A 21,184-nucleotide genomic window follows, 5' to 3' on the forward strand; every position below is an offset into this window, starting at 1 on the left:
ACTCCATTTTCCAGGAGCTATGAACCTGCACTCCAAGGTCTCTTTGTTAAGCAACGCTCCCTCGGACCTTACCATTAAGTGTATAAGTCCTGCTAAGATTTGCTTTCCCAAAATGCAGAACCTTGCATTTATCTGAATGAAACTCCTTCTGCCACTTCTCAGCCCATCTGGTCCAGATCCTGTTGTAATCTGAGGTAACCTTCTTCGCTATCCACTACACCTCAATTTTGGTGTCATCTGCAAACTTACTAACTGTACCTTTCATGCTCACATCCAAATCATTTATGTAAATGACAAAAAGTAGAGGGCCCAGCACCTCCCATGGTCACAGGCCTCCAGTCTGAAAAACAACCCTCCACCACCACCCTCTGTCTTCTATGTTTGAGCCAGTTCTGTTTCCAAATGGCTAGTTCTCCCTGTATTCCATGAGATCTAAACTTGCTAATCAGTCTCCCAAGGGGAACCTTGTCGAATGCCTTACTGAAGTCCATATAGATGCTCTGCCATCATCAGTGTTCTTTGTTACTTCTTCAAAAAACTCAATCAAGTTTGTGAGACATGATTTCCCATGCACAAAGCCATGTTGACTATCCCAAATCAGTCCTTGCCTTTCCAAATAAATGTACCTCCTGTCCCTCAGGATTCCCTCCAACAACTTGCCCGCCAGCGAGGTCAGGCTCACTGGTCTATAGTTCCCTAGCTTGTCCTTACCACCCTTCTTAAACAGTGGCACCACGTTTGCCAACCTCCAGTCTTCAGGCACCTCACCTGTGACTATTGATGATGCAAATATCTCATCAAGAGGCCCAGCAAGCACTTCTCTAGCTTCCCACAGAGTTCTTGGGTACACCTGAGCACGTCCTGGGGATTTATCCACCGTTATCCGTTTCAAGACATCCAGCACTTCCTCCTCTGTAATCTGGACATTTTGCAAGATGTCACCATCTATTTCCTTACAGCCTATATCTCCTATATCCTTTTCCACAGTAAATACTGATGCAAAATAATCATTTGGTATCTCCCCCATTTTCTGTGGCTCCACACAAAGGCCACCTTGCTGATCTTTGAGGGACCCTATTCTCTCCCTAATTACCCTTTTGTCCTTTATATATTTGTAAAAACTCTTTGGATTCTCCTTAATTCTATTTGCCAAAGCTACCTTATGTCCCTGTTTTGCCCATCTGATTTCCCTCTTAAGTATACTCCTACTTTCTTTACATTCTAAGGATTCACTCGACCTATCCTGTCTATACCTGCCAATGTTTCCTTCTTTTTCTTAACCAAACCCTCAATTTCTTTAGTCATCCAGCATTCCTATACCTACCAGTCTTCCCTTTCACCTTGACAGGAATATACTTTCTCTGGATTCTTGTTATCTCATTTCTGTCGGTTTCCCATTTTCCAGCTGTCGCTTTACCTGGGAACATCTGCCTCCAATCAGCTTTTGAAAGTTCTTGCCTAATACCGTCAAAATTGGCCTTTCTTCAATTTAGAATTTCAACTTTTACATCTAGTCTATCCTTTTCCATTACTATTTTAAAACGAGTAGAATTATGGTCGCTGGCCCCAAAGTGCTCCCCCACTGACACCTCAGTCACCTGCCCTGCCTTATTTCCCAAGAGTAGATCAAGTTTTGTACCTTCTCTCGTAGATACATCCACATACTGAATCAGAAAATTGTCTTGTACGCACTTAACAAATTCCTCTCCATCTAAACCTTTAACACTATGGCAGTCCCAGTCGATGTTTGGAAAGTTAAAATCCCCTATCATAACTACCCTATTATTCTTAGAGATAGCTGAGATCTCCTTACAAGTTTGTTTCTCAATTTCCCTCTGACTGTTGGGGGTTTTCTATAATACAATCCCAATAAAGTGATCATCCCTTTCTTATTTCTCAGTTCCACCCAAATAACTTCCCTGGATGTATTTCTGGGAATAGTCTCCCTCAGCACAGCTGTAATGCTATCTCTTATCAAAAATGCCACTCACCCTCCTCTCTCACCTCCCTTTCTATCCTTCCTGTACCATTTGTATCCTGAAACATTAAGCTGCCAGTCCTTCTTTTGTAATTTAAAAACAGTCCAACAATTGGAAGCCTGTGCCAGTAATCGAATGCACATGACTTCAGATCTCACCTTCATAATTAACAAATGATAAAGATGACAAAAACAAACTGGTCAGTCAAAGTGAGCACAAAGCTGTTAATTGTTATAAAAAATACATTTTTAATGGAAAGAATCCTGTTCTGGGTGAATAACTTCATTATAATCAAACTGATACGGTTGCAATCATTCAAGTAACAAGGCCAACACCTTGGAGCAACTGGAGCTCAATAATACAAATGCTGGCAAACAATGTGTACATAAAAATTCAGGTTAGTCTCACTTGTAACAGAACCAAAAATTACAAAGATACAACTGTTGTGCAATTTTCTGGTCATTTTCCAAAGATTTAATACAAAAACTTGCATGGCGTAGTGTTTGCCAAAATAATCCAATACTATCTGGCCTTTGCAATTACCAAGACTGAAGCATGTTTCAACCTGTTGGAATAAGAACTGTTAGCATAATGCCCTCTCATTTACTTATTTCCCAACAAGTCATTTTGAACTATTTTCTTGCAGATTATGTTATAGCATACCCATTTTGAAAATAGTTCCAGTTGAGCTCATTGTACATGTTCTGTCATAATGGTGATAAAATACGCACTATTCAAATTCCATCATCTGATTTTAATAACTTCATGGACTAAAATGATTTTGAAGAGGGATGAAACACTGATTTTGATACAAGTCACCTGACCAGATATGTTAACCATATTCTATGAACTAACATGGAATAAACCAGGCTTGAAATGAATTTAATGCTTTATCAAAAAGCGCTGAAACTGGTCAACCCAGTCAGGTATAAAAAGATCCTTGGCTCCTATTTTCATTTATACATCAGACATGGAAATACACAAACCATCTTGTATTTCACAGAGTTGCTTTTGTCAGAGTACGAGAAATGGATTCTATTGTAGAAACTGATCCAGCTGGAGAAAGTGCTCTCTGGTTTTGAAGAAAGACAAGTGCTCAGTGATAGAATTGATTGAAGAAAAATCATTTGGATGCGAAGGACTTAGAAAAAAAACTTTGTGATATTTACTACTGCTGATAATTGAAGACATTCAGTAAATAACCATGATTTCAGGTTAGAATCTAGTGCCTTAAAGACACTTGTCTCTACTGTACATATAGACAGTGTGTTCCTTTCCTCTTCCTTTTGTACTGGACACTATTTTTGTTCTAACTTTTGTGCCTGTGAGTATGCTTGACGTTGTGTCCACTATTTTTCTTGTGATTAGCCGATAATAAAATTGTGCTTTGTTTCACTGAAGAAATCCTTGCGTATGGTTCCTTCCTGCTGCATTGGAAACTGGTTACCTATGTTTTAACTGGAGAGATATGTTGGCTCATACTAAAAAGAGACAAAAAAAACTGCAGATGCTGGAATCCAAGATAGACAAGCAGGAGACTAGAAGAACACAGCAAGCCAAGTAGCATCAGGAGGTGGAGAAGACGATGTTTCGTGGGTTAACCTTCAGGACTGGGGTTGGGTATAGGGGCGCTGCAGATAAAGGGAATTGTGGGGGCAGGATAGAGAAGTGGGGATAGGTGAAGGCAGGTAGATGGTATGACCTGGTCGGCCAATGGGAGGAATGAATACTGGGAGTCAATAGGAGGAAAGAAAAGGGACTTAAATTTTATGCCCACTCATGAGATTGAAAAAACAGGAGCCGATTCACCTTTCCTCACTTCGTTTTGTTTTTATTCATTAGTGGGATGAGGATGTTGCTGGCTGGCAAGCATTTATCTCTGATCACCCCCACGGCAGTTAAGTCAACCACATTGCTGTGGGTCTGGAGTCATGTGTATGTCAGACCAGCTAAGGTTGACAGTTTCCTTGACTAAAGGACATTAATGAACCAGATAGGTTTTTCTGATAATTGATTATGGATTCATGGTCATCGTTAGATTGCTAATTTCAGGCTTTCTTACTGAATTCAAATTCCACCACTTGCTATATTGGGGAACAACATTTTTTTTTAAAATAAAAGTTTCTGCGTGACCAGAATTCTTAAAGAAAATTTGAAACAGAATAAAATTTCTTCTTTCATAGCACCATGTATAAGACAAGAAGAAATTGAATAATTCAGAGGTGTAATAGGTGGGAATCAAGACGATTGGTGGTCAATTTCAATACAACTAAGGAAAAATATGGTGAGAACCTATAGAATGTAAATGAGATTAGAGGCAATGTAGAAGATTGTTTCACTTACCAACCTTGCAGAAGTTAAATAATTTAACAGAAAACTGTTTAACTGGCAACATTCAGATTTTGTTGGAACTTAATTCCCACAGAGGGTAGATCCAACAGACACTGATGAATAAAGATGAAAAACTACTTTCCTTGTGTTCCTCCTCAGCAAGAATTTCTTTTGGAGTTATTTTTGTTCCAAGTGTGAACAAGTTTTCACTGTTTATTAGGCAAGGCTAGAGCTGCAATATGGAAGAAATTCCAAGGAAATTTCCTGGCCTTTGCTTTCTCTCCTTCCTAACTCAACACTGTCAAGACAATGAATTGTATCTTTGGGCTCTTTATCTCCTGGGCTGTAAGTGAAGTCACTCCATCATCTTAAAATTAACACTCCATTACAATTCACTATAATTACTAGCTGCTGTAATTTTTGGCAATGCCATTTCAGTGATAGCATTTTTGCATGATGCATGAGGCTGTAGTCTATTTATTGTACATGTTTTCAGTCTAACGTAAATCGCTGAACCTTCCAATACAGAAGGAAACCTCGAAGGTTTTGTTAATATATTAGTGCTGAAATTGAAACTGGCTTGGTAAATTGCATGCTGCTAGTTACTGTATAATCCTTCCAATTAAGGCAAGATGTTTGTGTTGAGAATGGAATGTTTTTCCAATTTGGGGATCACTGTCAATGTAAAGCCTTTCCAGATTAGTATGAAGTAGCCAGATGCAAACAAAAGTTCCCTGAAACTTGTTGGAATCATCTCTCTCCTCAACCATCCTTCAAGATTAACCAAATTTTGCTAAAGTATGGCTGAGTTTTATGTTGTACGTTTATATGTGCTAGGAACCAGGTTGTAATGCCTTGAACTTTTTCTGGGGTTGCTGGAAGTTACAAGGCTTTGTGTACCATCAATGTAAGTTAGATACATTAAAGTATGTTGACGGAAGGAGGCATCCATTAAAATAGTTTGCTTTGGCAACTTTCTCTTTGAACCAATTTTTCTTATTTCCTTCCTTTTGCAATGAAGATATCAGTTCTTGCACAAGCGTGGTTTCATGGATGCTAGTTATTCTCTGATACCACAGTCAAGTAGCACTCCACATTTCTCAATCTAGACAGTGAGTGTTAACTAATAGGGGAAATAGTGCAACTATTTTTGTTTTTACTGGACAATCACATATTTTCTTCTTGCAGTGATAACTGCCCATTGACTTTGATCAGGCACAGGTACACTGTTAAGGTGTTATCCGTTTATTTTTATCCAGAAACTCAGCTAATGTTCTGGGGGTACAGTGCCCGAACGTAGGTGGGGAATTCTTGGACTAAAGGGGACAGAACAGTGTCGAGGCCCGAACGTAGGTGGGGACCTCCATCCCCCATCACGAAGGACTCAAAGCCCTCCGCTTCTTCCTTTCCCGCCGCACCAACCAGTACCCTTCCACTGACACCCTCCTTCAACTGACTGAACTGGTCCTCACCCTGAATAACTTTTCTTTCCAATCCTCCCACTTCCTCCAAACTAAAGGAGTTGTCATGGGCACCCGCATGGGCCCCAGCTATGCCTGTCTCTTTGTAGGATATGTGGAACAGTCCATCTTCCGCAACTACACTGGTACCACCCCCCACCTTTTCCTCCGCTACATCGATGACTGTATTGGCGTTGCCTCGTGCTCCCACGAGGAGATTGAACAGTTCATCAACTTTACCAACACCTTCCATCCCGACCTCAAATTCAGCTGGACTGTCTCAGACTCCTCCCTCCCCTTCCTAGACCTTTCCATTTCTATCTCGGGCGACCGACTCAACACAGACATCTACTATAAACCGACTGACTCCCACAGCTACCTGGACTACACCTCCTCCCACCCTGCCCCCTGTAAAAACTCCATCCCATATTCCCAATTCCTTCGTCTCCGCCGCATCTGCTCCCAGGAGGACCAGTTCCAACACCGTACAGCCCAGATGGCCTCCTTCTTCAAGGACCGCAGATTCCCCCCAGACGTGATCGACGATGCCCTCCACCGCATCTCCTCCACTTCCCGCTCCTCCGCCCTTGAGCCCCGCCCCTCCAACCGCCACCAAGACAGAACCCCACTGGTTCTCACCTACCACCCCACCAACCTCCGTATACAGAGTATCATCCGCCGTCATTTCCGCCAACTCCAAACGGACCCCACCACCAGGGATATATTTCCCTCCCCTCCCCTATCAGCGTTCCGCAAAGACCACTCCCTTCGTGACTCCCTCGTCAGGCCCACACACCCCACCAACCCAACCTCCACTCCCGGCACCTTCCCCTGCAACCGCAGGAAATGCAAAACTTGCGCCCACACCTCCCCCCTACTTCTCTCCAAGGCCCCAAGGGATCCTTCCATATCCACCACAAATTCACCTGCACCTCCACACACATCATCTATTGCATCCGCTGCACCCGATGTGGCCTCCTGTATATTGAGGAGACGGGCCGCCTACTTGCAGAACGCTTCAGGGAACACCTCTGGGACGTCCGGACCAACCAACCCAACCACCCCGTGGCTCAACACTTTAACTCTCCCTCCCACTCCACCGAAGACATGCAGGTCCTTGGACTCCTCCATCGCCAGAACATAACAACACAACGGTTGGAGGAAGAGCGCCTCATCTTCCGCCTGGGAACCCTCCAACCACAAGGGATGAATTCAGTTTTCTCCAGTTTCCTCATTTCCCCTCCCCCCACCTTGTCTCAGTCGATTTCCTTGAACTCAGCACCGCCCTCCTAACCTGCAATCCTCTTCCTGACCTCTCCGCCCCCACCCCACTCCGGCCTATCACCCTCACCTTGACCTCCTTCCACCTATCACATCTCCATCGCCCCTCCCCCAAGTCCCTCCTCCCTACCTTTTATCTTAGCCTGCCTGGCACCCTCTCCTCATTCCTGATGAAGGGCTCTGGCCCGAAACGTTGAATTTCCTGTTCCTTGGATGCTGCCTGACTTGCTGTGCTTTAACCAGCAACACATTTTCAGCTCTAATGTTCTGGGGACCTGGGTTCAAATCCTGACATGAATGAATTTGAATTCAATAAAGAATCTGGAATTAAGGGTCTAAAGGTGACTACGAAGCCAGTGTCAAGTGTCAGAAAAACCCATCTGGTTCCCTAATGCCTTTTTAGTCAAGGAAATATGTTATCCTTATCTGGTCTGGCCTATGTGTGACTGCAGACCCACAGTAATGTAGCTGACTCTTAACTACCCTCTGGGCAATGAGGGATAAGCAATAAATGCTGGCATAACCAGCAATGCCCATAACCTGTGAGTGCATTTTTAAAAAAAAGGATGCAAGATGAGCTATAGTGCTCCATTGTATAAAAGACTGGAAATAATAACCAGGAACATTTTGCTTTATAAAGCTCAGTTGTTCATAGCTTTAACAGGCTAGGCCAAATTTGTGTTTGCTTTTGTAAATGCATCTTCTGTATTTATATTTGTTACTGTAACAGTGCCTAATAATATTGAAACAGCAATAATAGATGGCACAAGCAGGTTCATGAACTGAGATTACCAGCCCAGGCATTGATGTAATGAAATATTGTTTGTATCTACAAAAATTGTAGGCCTTGTAATATGGTCTGGCTATTGACATTGTTCCTTTGGCTAGGTATTCAGTTAACTCAAACAGCAAAGAAAACTGACTCCTTATATGATTCTGCTCATGAATGTATATTTGTGAGCAACTGTATTAGATGTTTATAAATTTGGTGGGAATCTCTCGGCTGCTATCGACTTAGCCCTAACAGGAACATAGACAAGTGTGGATATTAATCTTGATTATAATTCTCTATGTAGCTCAACAACCTCCTGAAATGCACTGTCTCGGCACTTAAAGCTAGGCAGGATGGTGAAGTGGCAGAGGGCTTCCTTTGTCTTTGTGGAGCTATACCTTTGTTATAGAATGGAAGGTGGAAAGCCTAATAAACTTTGCTTTATGCCTGCTATTTTGATTTTATAAAACCTAATTTAAATTGCATATTACAAAAATCAGATATTGAAATGTTATAGAGACCTCTATTGATAAGCAGAAGACCTTGGGGAAATTTCCTTTTATGCTCTAGACATAGTGAGTAGCAAACTGTAATCCATATGCTATGGAAATATGTGGCCCAAGGATAAATGAAGTTTGATTTTAGTGGAGTTTTTTGTGTCATAAATCACTGTGATAGAAAACAGGCTTGTGTGGTTAAGCTACATGTAATTTGTGTTTGGTGATGTAAGAAATTTTACATCATGTTCAGTACCTTTTAAAATGCATGTTTTGTACAAGGCTGTTATTTTAGCCTGAAAATCACAGCTGTAGCTGTCATCTGTGATATTTACTGTTCCATTATTTATTGGTCTTGAACAATCATAGAGGCAGAAGGTTCAAACATAGACTATTTCCTGGTATTAAAACTGTTTTTATATTAAATTTTTATTTTTCCGTTTTATCAAAATTTGTATTGGAAGTTGTTCTGCAGATATAATTCCTAAAGATATTCCAGTAAATAGAGGCACTGTTTCACTTGATTCTCCATTTGAAACAAAATATAGATAAAGTTGTGTATGGTCACTGAAATGCAATGCACACTTTTTTATAATTTGCTTTTGAGTTTCACCAGATGACTAGTATTTATATTACTGAATTTAGTTTTGTATTAACCCGCTGTTGCTAACAAAAGCTTTTTTTTAGATAAAATATATTTAGTGTTTGTTAAATGTATTTCTGTTGTAGGTCTGAAACTTTTTATTCCTACTAATTTGTTTGTTAAGAAGTGTAGGATTATTAATTTATCCCTTAGGTACGGTATTATAGGAAGTTTTTTTTATTATCTTAATCACAAAATAATACCATGCTGTTGTTTGACAAACCACTGGATTTATAACTTTCTTGAGAAGTTTTTACACTTTTATTATTGTTTATTTTAAGGGTGACTAATCAGGTTAACCATAATTATTAGGAAAATATTGTAACACTTATTTAAATTTTTACAAGACTTTTGTTGTTTTGAAGTTGTCAGCATTGTTAACATAATTTATTTGCTTGAAGTAAATATTAAAGGTAAGCTGTCACCTCAGATTCGGGGAAAAAAATCCTGCTAATAAAATGAATATAGTAAGTGAAGGTTTTCTGACCTGTAATTATATGGCTAATTTCTGTTTTTGTGACTTCAAGCAAATGAGGAATGTGTTCTAAAGTTGGCTTTAACTAGTGGTATTTGTAGAAAAAAAAGGTAAAGTCTGAGTTTAATTTTTGACAGCCAGGTAATCTGGAGAATTGCCTAGTTTTTAGCTGGCTTATGAAGCGGTTAGTATATTACAAGTGTCTGATGTACACTGGTGCAACAGAACTACATGGTTACTATACTGACAGCATGTGTGCGTAAAACCATTGTACTGCATTCTGCTACCTTTTACCTTGCAAATCTCAATGTTTACTTCCTCACGATGCTATAATTTTTATTCACATCTTTAATAACTATCAGCTCAGTGACTCAAATACTTTCCTGGCCTTTTCCCTCTACAAATTGCAGCTTCTTTCGAAAAGTTTTCCCTATTTTTCTACTACTTTGAGTTCTCTTGATTTTTGTTATCTTGATGTTCACTGGGGTCCATTAGTTCTGTGCTCCAATGAACATAACAGAACAGCTAGGAACAGGTGAAGTCAATTCAGCTCCTAGAGCCTGTTCTTTCTTGATATGATCATGACTAAGCTCAGCTTGACCTCAACTGCATTTCCCTGCTCATTCTCCATCACTTTTCAACCCTAGGAGTAATGACTAACCCTATGTCTCCTCCTCAAATTTACTCAATGTCCGAGCATCTGTTATACTGTGGGGTAGCGAATTCCACAGACTGAGAGAAATAGTTTCTTCACTTCTGTTTTATATCTGCTGTCCCTTATCTTAAAGCTATAACCACTATGAAATAATTCCAGGAACTTTATTCATGCTTTACATGTCTTATTGAACCACCTCAACCTTCTGGACTACCTACGTTGCTCGAATGTTCATTTGGCGTTTTCTGCTTTTGACTTTTGTCTTTTAATTATTCTCCTCTCCTATTACTTGCTGCTGTTTTATCCATCATACTCTTATACTTTCATTCTTGCAAAGTCTTTTCACCTGGTTTTTAGTTTTGGTTTCAAAGTCCCACTGATAACTGTTATGTTCAGTTAACTAACAATTCAAAAAATAGGTAGACAAGCAATTTGTGAATAAGATACAAAGAATCTTAAAGGAATGTGGATTTAAGTAGGTAAGCAAATATTAGGCAAGTGTGGGGAAAATGTGAAGTTGATCATTTTGGCAGGAAGAATAGAAAAACAGAATATTATTTAAATGGAAGGAAATCATGGAATGTTATGGTATGGAGAGCTCTAGGTGACAAAAAGTTAGCATGCAGGTACAGCAAGTAATTTGGAAACAAATGTAATGTTGATATTTATTGCATGGGGATAAAGTATAATAGTAGACAAGTCCTTCTACAATTGAATAGGACATTGATGAGACATGTTTAAGGTACTATGTTAAGTTTTGGTTGCCTTGTTTAATCTTACTGAAAGTAGTTCAGAAAAGGTTGGCTAGGCTGATTCCTGGGATAAAAGAGCTGTCTTATGAGGAAGGTTGAGCAGGTTGGGCTTATATTCATTAGAGTTTAGAAGAATGATCTAATTTAAATATATGTGACTCAAACAGATTGACTCAGTCAATGCTGAATGAATGTTTCACCTTGGGAGTCAAGAACATGATGTGCAGTTTGCAAATAAAGGGTCTTCCATTTGAGACATTTGAGAAATTTCTTCTTAATGTTGCTCTTTATCTTAGAGAGCCATTGAAGCTGAGTTCAATAGATTTTTTTTTCAAAACGTTATTGTGAGTTATGGATACAATCAGGAAAATGGAGCAGGGGGCCACAATCTGATCAGTCATGATTTTACTGAATGGTGGAGCTGGCTGAAGATGTAAATTGGCCTATTACTATTTTGTTTGATCTAATGATTGGGTTAACTAACTTGATAGTTGATTTCAAACTTCTCATGTCAACTGAATAAGCTAATTGCTGGGGAACATAATAAAATTTGTGGTTCAGCAACAATCATTAGTGTATTTAAATGAATTGTTTTATTAATTAGGATTAGAGAACTTTTTCAGTGATTGAAGTCACAAAGTATATTGTACAAATAGGATTCATGAATCTCAATGTTCAGTACCATTTGTGACACCTCAGATGTGTTCAAATGCAACATGATCTGGACAATATCCACACTTGGGCTGACAAGTGGCAAGCAACATTTACACCCCTCAAATGCCAGGCTATAACCATCGCCAATAAGACGCAATCTAACCATCGCCCCATAACATTCAATGGTGTTACCATCACTGAATCCCCCACCATCAATGCCCTGGTGGTTATCATTGACCAGAAACCCAACTGGACACCACATAAACACAGTAGCTTTATGAACAGGTCAGAGGCTAGGAATACCACAGCAAGTAACTCACCTTCTGACTCCCCAAAGCCTGTCCACCATCTACAAGGCACAAGTTAGGAATGTATGGAATACTCCTTGCTTGTCTGGATGAGTGCAGCCCCAACAACAGTCAAGAGGCTCGACATCATCCAGGGAAAGCAGCTTACTGGATGAACACCAAGCCCACAAGCATCCACTTCCTCCACCACCAACACTCAGTCACGGCAGTGTATACTATCTACAAGATGCACTGCAACATTTCACCAAAGATCCTCCAACAGCACCTTCCAAACCCATAACCACTTCCATCTAGAAGGAAAAGGGCAACAGATATATGGGAGCATCATCACCTTCAAGTCCACGTCACTCATCATCCTGACTTGGAAATGTATTGCTGTTCCTTCACTGTCACTGGGTCAAAATCCTGGAATTCCCACCCTAATGACATTGTGGGGCAACCAACAGTAGGTGGACTGCAGCAGTTCAAGAAGGCAGCTCACCACCATCTCCTCAAAGACAATAAATGCTGGCCAGCCAGCAATGTCCACATCCCACAAATGAATAAATAAAAAAATCAAACAAAGGTGGTTTGCAGGTGCAGCAAGTAAATAAGAAGGCAAATGGAATATTATCCTGCATTGCCAGAGGGATGGAGTTTAAAAACACGTTGGTTAAGCTGTTGATGTTTCGGGTTCTTTCGAGGTCATAGCTGTGTATGTTTTGAGAAAGATGTACTGGCAATGGAGGGGTGGAGAGGAGGCTCACCAGGTTGATTTCAGAATTGAGAGAACATAGAACTTTACAGCGGGCTACAAGCCCTTTGGCTCTCTGATGTTGAGCCGGCCTGTGAAATCAATCTGAAGACCATTAACCTGTACTATTCCATTTTCAATAATATATTTATCCAATGATCATTTAAATGCCCTTAAAGTTGGCGAGTCTACTACTGTTGCAGGCAGGGCATTCCATGCCCCTACTACTCTCTGAGTAAAGAAACTACCTCTGACATCTGTCTTATAGTTATCGCTCCTCAGTTTAAAGGTGTGGCCCCTCATGCTGGCCATCACCATTTGATGGAAAAAGGCTCTCACTGTCCAGTCCATCCTATCCAACCCTCTGATGATATTATATGCCTCAATTTAATAATCTCTCAATCATCTTCTCTCTCACAAAGTCAGCCGCAAGTCCCTCAATCTTTCCTCATAAGATCTTCCCTCCATACCAGACAACATCTCGTAAATCTCCTCTGAACCCTTTCCAACACTTCCACATCTTTCCTGTATTGCAGTGACCAGAACTGTACGCATTACTCCAAGTGCAGCTGCATCAGAATTTTGTACAACCCTCAACATGAGAGGATTGGCTTGTGAGAGGGATTATACTCATTGGAATTTAGAAGAATGAGGGGGGAATCTTACAGAAATTTATAAAATTATGACAGGAATACATAAGATAGAAGCAGAGAGGTTGTTTCCACTGGCAGGTGAAACTAGAACTGGGGGGAATAGCCTCAAAATAAGGGGGAACAGATTTAGGACTGAGTGAAGGAGGAACTTCTTTATTCAAAGGGTTGTGAATCAGGAATTTCCTGCCCAATGAAACATCTGAGTATTCCTCATTGAATATCTTTAAAGTAAAGATAGATTTTTGAACTGTAAAGGAATTAATGGTGGTAGTGAGCGGGCAGGTACATGGAGCTGAGTCTGCGAAAAGATCAGCTAAGGTCTTATTTAATGCTGGAGCAGGCTCGATGGCTTACTCCTGCACATGTATCTAATGTTCTTATGTTTTTAGCACGTTTTTGTAATAAAATGGAGATAGTTCTCCTCCGAAGTTAGGTCTAATATTTTGAATTCAGATGTGGTTCTTTATGCCTATAATTTCATGCATTTATTTTGTTGTTACAGCTGCAGAACCTTGGCCCGAAAATGCAACACTGTATCAACCCTTGAAAGGTAGGCATTGTTTTGGAATTAAATCTTGTAATATTTATACTGCATCATTTGTATTTGCAACTAATTGTGTTATTCAATCAAAGATTCGGTGCATGTCATGGAAAATTTTAATACTTGGTGGTACTTCATCCTATTAAGATGATTTTGCTGACATGTGTCTGTCAAATAAACAAGACATTCATGAAATCTAGCCTTCATGATTTATTATTCAGCAAGTAAATAGCTTGTTGTGAAATGATATGGTTGGAAACCCTATTGATAGGTTTACCAACAGTTGGGAAATGATTTGTAGGTCCATCAGATATTTAAATATTATGGCAAATGTGGCTCTCATTAAAAAAAAAGAACTTAAAATGCTTCACATTGGTAGAGACAGTTCAGTTTTCCTTTAGCAGCTGTTCATATATCATCAGCTCATGTTACGGCCCCCATTTGGGGCACAGCAGCCTGCTCCAGTTGTCAGTAGACTGCAAAGTAATGAAGACTAATGGGTTGCTGCCCGAGTCCTCTAAACCAAGGAATTTTTATTGCAGTGAACTTGTCATCTTTCTTTCTTCTGACAGACTGAAATGTTTTATAATGTTAGCTTCAAATAGCTTTTTAGAACGCCATTGGAGACTTTTCTTGCTTTAGGTAAGCAATGCTAAAAGATTATTGTGTACTAATGGTCTGATTCAGGTGATAAAATTTCCTTCTGTATGACTTTTGTCCTCTCATTATGCAGGGGAACAGATTTTGCTGTCAGACAATGCTTCCTGTCTTGCTGTTCAGGTAGGAATAAAAGCATGATGTTCTTGGTATTAAGGGTCAACTAATCAGATTGGATGCAAAATCCTAATCAGTTTGAGAGCAAACACATACTGTGGTATGAAAACTTCTGTGAAATTCATTAATGCTTGTTTGCTTGGAAAATCTGTTCAGTTTGCAGAGGAATGTCTCAGAAAATAAATACATGAAGAAAGTGGTCACCTGGGATCAACCGGAAAGATAGATGATCAAATTTAAATATTGTACGGTGTATCATAATTTTTTTTGTTCTTTAAATGTTGTTGGCCCTGAAAAGTTCTGGAAAAACTTGTAAAGAAAGAAAAATGCACAGAGTTTTGATGGTCACTGCTCGATGACTGGCAAATATTTTTAATCAGTCTGTTCAGAGATGTTATGACACAGTTGGAGCTGGTGGGACTGAAATCCAGGCCTTATAGTATACTTTGTTTTAACAAAAAGTATTGTAGATATCTAATTGTGGCAAAACTTCCCTTTTAGGATAGGTTATTTGCTTGACAGGACTGTCATATTTAATTCAATATTTTTGGCGCCTGCCATTTTTTCATAGGTTTTTAATTAAGGAACAGAGAAAAGATGAGGCTTTCTTTTCATTCAGGGTTGTGAGGATCAGAAATTCAGTGTGAAAGAAGGGTGGAAGCACGTGCAATAGGGCTTTGAAAAGAGAATTGGATATATAATTGAAAAGGAAACATTTGTAGGACTGCAGGGAGAAAGTAGCAGTCAACTAATAGGACAGCTTTTTCAAAATGCTGGCGTTGGCACAATAGGACGCACAGCGCTGTATAATGCCACTATTTTTCTGTATTTTGAAATTACTGTAAATTGTATAAGTAAGCAATTATAATGCTTGAGCTTTTGCTGGTGGTTTTGCTTAAGTTCAGTTGTCTCACTTGCCTCTAAATCTGTTTTCCTCATATATTAGCACACATTCATCTTTCAATGAATTGGTGCTGCACGTTTTTCTGATAGATTGAATTTGATCAAGAAGCGCTCTTATTCTTGGTATTGTGACAGTGGTGACAGTAAAGGTGGTAGCTTTAGCTAAAAAGAAGTAAGATTAAAGTTATTTAGAAGTTCCTCAACCAGTGGTATCATATGACTATAAATTACTCCTTTAGTGGTGTTAAATTAAAATAATGAATATTAAGATAATTCTGGGTTTTAACAAAAATGTTTTAAATTGATGTTCATTCAGAGGTATGGCTTATTTTGTTTATTTACTTGTGAAAAACTCAAAAGTGCCAATGAATTTTAGATGATACTGGTTCTTCACCAGGGATCTCTTAGTTTGTTTTAAGACCTATATTGTGGATGAGGGATTTGGGAGTAATAAACAATGAGCAATAAAAAAAGCTATAAGGTGTTGCAAGTTACTCATTAATCTGAAATATTGATTTACTTCAGACTGTACATAAAGTACAGTGAGTTGTAGTTACTTACATTTTACTTACTAGTTACACAGAAACAGGATACTCCGCTCAACAGGTCATGGTCAGGGTTAATGTTTCACATGTTTCTCCTTCCACAGTGCTTCATCTCACACTATCAACATTTCTTTCCTTTCCAGTTTTTTTTTCTCCTTCCAATACTTATCTAGTTTCCCATAAGTAATTCAATGTGATTCACCTCAAGTACTCCATGGAGTATTAAGTTCCACATTTGAATTACTTTACTATTAAAGACACTTCTTGTGAATTTGTTTTTGGAATTATTCATAACTATTTTACTCTTTTATCCCCTATTTTTGGAACCTCCCTCTTTATTCCAGGCTTGTTGTTTTCTGCATTTACTTGAGGTCCTAGGGAGTGTTGCTTAACAAAGAGACCTTGGAGTGCACGTTCATAGCTCCTTGAAAGTGGAGTCGCAGGCAGATAGGATTGTGAAGAAGGCATTTGGTATGCTTTCCTTTATTGGTCAGAGTATTGAGTACAGGAGTTTGGAGGTCATGTTGCGGCTGTACAGGACACTGGTTAGGCCACTGTTAGAATATTGCGTACATTTCTGGTCTCCTTCCTATTGGAAAGATGTTGTGAAACTTGTAAATCTTTTCTGAACCCTTTCAAGAATGTTGCCAGGGTTGGAGGGTTTGAGCTACAGGGAGAGGCTGAACAGGCTGGGGCTGTTTTCACTGAAGTGTCGGAGGCTGGGGCATGGATAGGATAAATAGGCAAAGTCTTTTCCCTGGGGTCAAGGAGTCCAGAACTAGAGGGCATAGGTTTAGGGTGAGAGGGGAAAGATATAAAAGAGACCTAAGGGGCAACTTTTTCACGCAGAAGGTGGTACGTGTATGGAATGAGCTGCCAGAGGAAGTGGTGGAGGCTGATACAATTGCAACATTTAAGAGGCATTTAGATGGGTATATGAATAGGAAGGGTTTGGAGGGATATGGGCCGGGTGCTGGCAGGTGGGACTAGATTGGGTTGGGATATCTGGTCGGCATGGACAAGTTGGACCAAAGGGTCTGTTTCCATGCTATACATCTCTATGACTCTAAAAGAGAGAGCCCAGTAATTCTTTCTTCGTAACTGCAATCTCTTAGCTGTGCTGAGTCTTATGAATCATTTATGCACATTTTCTAAAGCCTTTATAGCCTTGTTGTAATGTGGAGTCTAGAAGTGAACACATATCATAAGTGTGATCTAAACAAAATTCCACATTGTCTTTTTTATTATTGAGTGTTGTTAATTTGGAAATGAATCACAGTGCTTTGTCTGTATATTTTTAAGGCTTTTGTAATGACTTGTGGACCCTATACCCTGTATTTATTTACTCCTTTTAAGACCGGTATTTCTGAAGGGTATGTGTCCTTCAACCAAATTGCACCACCACAGATCCAGTTGTTTTGTTAATATTCTTAAATTCAACTTAGAAAATTGTTTGTTAATATTATTGTTAATTATTACAGTATAGAAAATATGATATGCAGTAACTGTTTTAAAATGTTATTTCTGTTCAGGCAGCATGAAATGTTTATACTGCTACAGAAATATCCTTGGTCATTTTGAAACATTTATGTGAAGGGCTGATTCCTGAAGGTATTGCCATTTTCCTGCAGTAATTTTTCAAAGGCAATTTGTCAATTTTTCACAAATCACAGCAATAAATTATGATTTGGAATGTGAATAGCAGTGTTCTCTTAGAATTAGTTTTTCATTACTTAGGGTATTTTATATAAAGTCATCTTTAAAATCTAAAATTGTAGTTCTTGGTTTCTAAGAATTCAGATTTCTGCATAGGATTACCATGTGTCTGTCTGTCTCCCTCTCTCTTTTCTTTCTCTCTTTCTCTTTTCTGTCTCTTTCTCTCACACACTCTCACGCTCTCTTTCCGGCCCCTCTCTCTCTTTCCGGCCCCCCTCTCTCTTTCCGGCCCCCCCTCTCTCTTTCCGGCCCCCCCCTCTCTCTTTCCGGCCCCCCCTCTCTCTTTCCGGCCCCCCCCTCTCTCTTTCCGGCCCCCCCCTCTCTCTTTCCGGCCCCCCCTCTCTCTTTCCGGCCCCCCCTCTCTCTTTCCGGCCCCCCCCTCTCTCTTTCCGGCCCCCCCCTCTCTCTTTGCTCTCCCCCCTGCTCTCTCTCTCTCTCTCTCTCTCTCTCTCTTTCTCTGCTCTCTCTCTCTCTCTTTCTCTGCGCTCTCGCGCTCTCTCTCTCTCTCTGCTCCCCCCTCTCTCTCTGCTCTCCCTATAGTTATTAATTGCACTCTTTGATGATAGTTGCATTGTCAATGTGTGGACAAAGGAATGGTATCAAGTCAGCTGGGATTAAAACCACAAAACGTGATCTTGTTCAACACTTTTTTTATGGCAGTGCATATATAACTTGTAGGATGACTTTTTATACACCTGTGATTTCCAGCTTTTCCCTTAAATGGAACATTTCTCTGCTTTCTTTCTGCCTGCCTTTAAATATTAGGAATAATGGCTTTTGCATGCATCCAAGGTTGACAAAGAAACTATATGCCTGCCTGATGTTCACCTTCATGTTGCTGAAGTTCAAGATCCATTTGATTCTCTGATTTCTAGTTGCTGTCTGATCAATTTTCTTAACACCAGTGCTAGATTTAGATGAGATCAATCCTTCCAACTACAGTCTATGCACCTGCAACTGATTTTAAAGCATCTTTAATGTATTTATCCTGCTGAGTTATTTTAAATCAGTAGTAGTATTAGGTTCCTTTCCTGAGGTTTCACACATGAGATGTAATTCGCACACACCAATTTGTGGAAACAATAAATGTTTATTAAAGCCTGCACAAGCTAGGTGATCCCCTTTGACACTTCGCAGGCGTGCAAAGTCAAGTCAAAAGAGACCCCAAACAAAGGAAACCCATCCCCTTTTATACAGATCAGTTGGTAATGCTCACAGGTACTCTGGCCACATCCCCTCCATGACCACATGTTACCCCAGGTGCAATGGTACGATGAGTAAGTGTAAATGCCTGAAGCCTGGGGCACATTATGCAAATGATTTCCTGACTCTGTGATTCTCCAAGAGAATGTAGGTGTGATATGTCCTAGTTTTGGGGCGGACCTACAAATGAATTCTTTTTTCGCTACTTGAAAAAATACAGGTGTGATTTGTTTCAGTATCAGGGATGATCACGTAAGCAAATTTGATTGGCTAGATGGTTATGGAAACATTTCTGAATGGAAGGGACTGAATGAGAGTTTAATTTGATAATAGCAGGAGAGTAGTAGTAAATGGCTGCCTAAATGAAGAGGGAATCATCCACATTCCTACATGAATGTCATCCCTACCCACGTTCAGAATGTTCAGCTTCAAGAACAAGATGGACAGTACAGTTTAACCCATTAACATTACATTAATATCCAGAGAGAGAGTATAATTTATCCTTTTAACATTACATTCAGATCTTGACAAAAGTTGGAAGAAAAGGTTGTCAGGTAGATAACTCTTAATTCTAGAAGAATGGAGTAAGTAATAGCTGCATTATAAAGAACACACCACACTTCAAAAAGTTTTTAGTTGGCTGTAAAGTACTTTAGGTTGCTTTTGAGAACATGAAAGATCGTAAGTACATCTATAATAAATCAGTTATTTGCTATTAGTTTTAGGAAATATTAATACGGTGGTACTGTTGCATTTGGTAGCTCAGCCAAATTATTTTACAAGGAGGAAAATTTGATAAGAGAATATTTTGATGATAAAACAAGCATTTATTTCCCTATTTTTAGTCTAAACACGCATTCAGGGTGACCAATAAAAGAAAACTACTTAAGGCAGAGCTAAAAGGCAACTATTGATTGATGTCCCATGGAATTGGGTGCAGTCCACTCCCTGAAGACTTTGTGATGTCCCATTGCTTGTTGCAGATGCACTGGGTTTGGTGCAGCTGGTGCTGCCATGTATTACAACATGGTTAATCAACAGCTCCCATACCAGTCCTGAGCATTGACAATGGACAGGCATTCAATTCAGTGGCTTTGCAAAGTGAAACTGTGCCTTTGGTTTTGGGACTGGGTCATGATCAGTCATTTGCCTGTGTGTGGACCAGATTAAGAGAGAGGTCTGCCATGTTTGAGTCATGTGTGGTTATCAGTCAGGTTCTGTGCAGGTTAGGATTTTTGAAAGGATTTATAGGTGCAGGTGTAGGCCATGGCTGTCAAATCCCCCCAGGAGCTGGGCCATGATTGACCTGTCGTCATTGTTCACTCAATTTAAAACTTTTTTTGGAAAAATGGGAATGGAGGTTGTGAGGCAAGTGTAAATGTATTTACCTCAGGCTGTATGAGGCCTGTGGTTGACAGAATTGATGCCTAGTGGGGAGATGGTGATGCTGGTGCTCACAGCTTGGTTAACGCTGAAGCTGAAAGCTAGTGGTAGAGAATTGCTTGCTGTTTCTAATTTGTGCAGTGTTCATGTGTTTCAGTGTCCACACGGATGGCTGCAAACTAACACACAATGGGCGGGAGGGGGGTGTAATTGAGCTGAGGTATGAGGGAGGAGATTGCATTGAGGTTACTGTGTGTTGACAGGGGAAGAACATCTTGAATATGAGATGTTAACACTGCAGGCATACAGATTGAGTACTCCATGGCCATCTGCAGTAGTGACACTCGCTGCATGTTGGCTCATCCTGGCATGGTTGTAGCTGAGGAACTGTCTGAGACACACTCCTACTCACACAGCCCCACTCCATTCTCCAATATAATCTTCTTACTAATGCTGGTGTCTTTGTATTCATTCTTCCTTTGTTTTGGGGCATTTCTGGATCTTCCTCAGTGAAAACATGCACAAAGTAATCAGTTAACTTCTCTGTGCCCCATTATGAATTCCCTTGGCTCTGCGTGTAATGAACCCAAATTAGTTTTAGCCAAAAATTCCCTTTTATGTCTATATAGAATGTTGTATAGACTACCTTTATGTTTTTTTACTAGATTGCATTTATATGCTAATTAACTTTTCCTTATCAATTTTTTGATTGTTCTTTTGCTTAATTCAATAAACCTCTCAATCCTCAGAATTATTGCTTTTTCTGGCAACCTTTTATATGCCTTTTCCTTTAACCTAATACAATTCTGAACTTCCTTTGTTAAAACACACTCAATTTTTTTGCACCTTGAAGGAACGTATAGTTGCTACAAGTCATGTATTAATTTTTAAAAAAAATTATCTGTTGTCTATGTAGAACCCTGTCT

The 21,184-nt window shown here is 39.8% G+C and overlaps 1 protein-coding gene across 1 annotated transcript in view; it reads left to right on the top strand.

The window, feature by feature from the left end:
* mtx2 (metaxin 2) overlaps nucleotides 1-21,184 on the top strand; it is a 112,291-nt gene that overhangs the window by 11,067 nt on the left and 80,040 nt on the right. The window contains exons 2-3 of the mRNA XM_060827323.1: nucleotides 13,696-13,743; nucleotides 14,468-14,514. Coding sequence (XP_060683306.1) covers nucleotides 13,696-13,743; nucleotides 14,468-14,514 — 95 coding nt within the window. The remainder of the gene's footprint in view (nucleotides 1-13,695; nucleotides 13,744-14,467; nucleotides 14,515-21,184) is intronic.

The sequence above is a fragment of the Hemiscyllium ocellatum genome, chromosome 7, assembly GCF_020745735.1.
Source record: "Hemiscyllium ocellatum isolate sHemOce1 chromosome 7, sHemOce1.pat.X.cur, whole genome shotgun sequence".
Taxonomy (NCBI): domain Eukaryota; kingdom Metazoa; phylum Chordata; class Chondrichthyes; order Orectolobiformes; family Hemiscylliidae; genus Hemiscyllium; species Hemiscyllium ocellatum.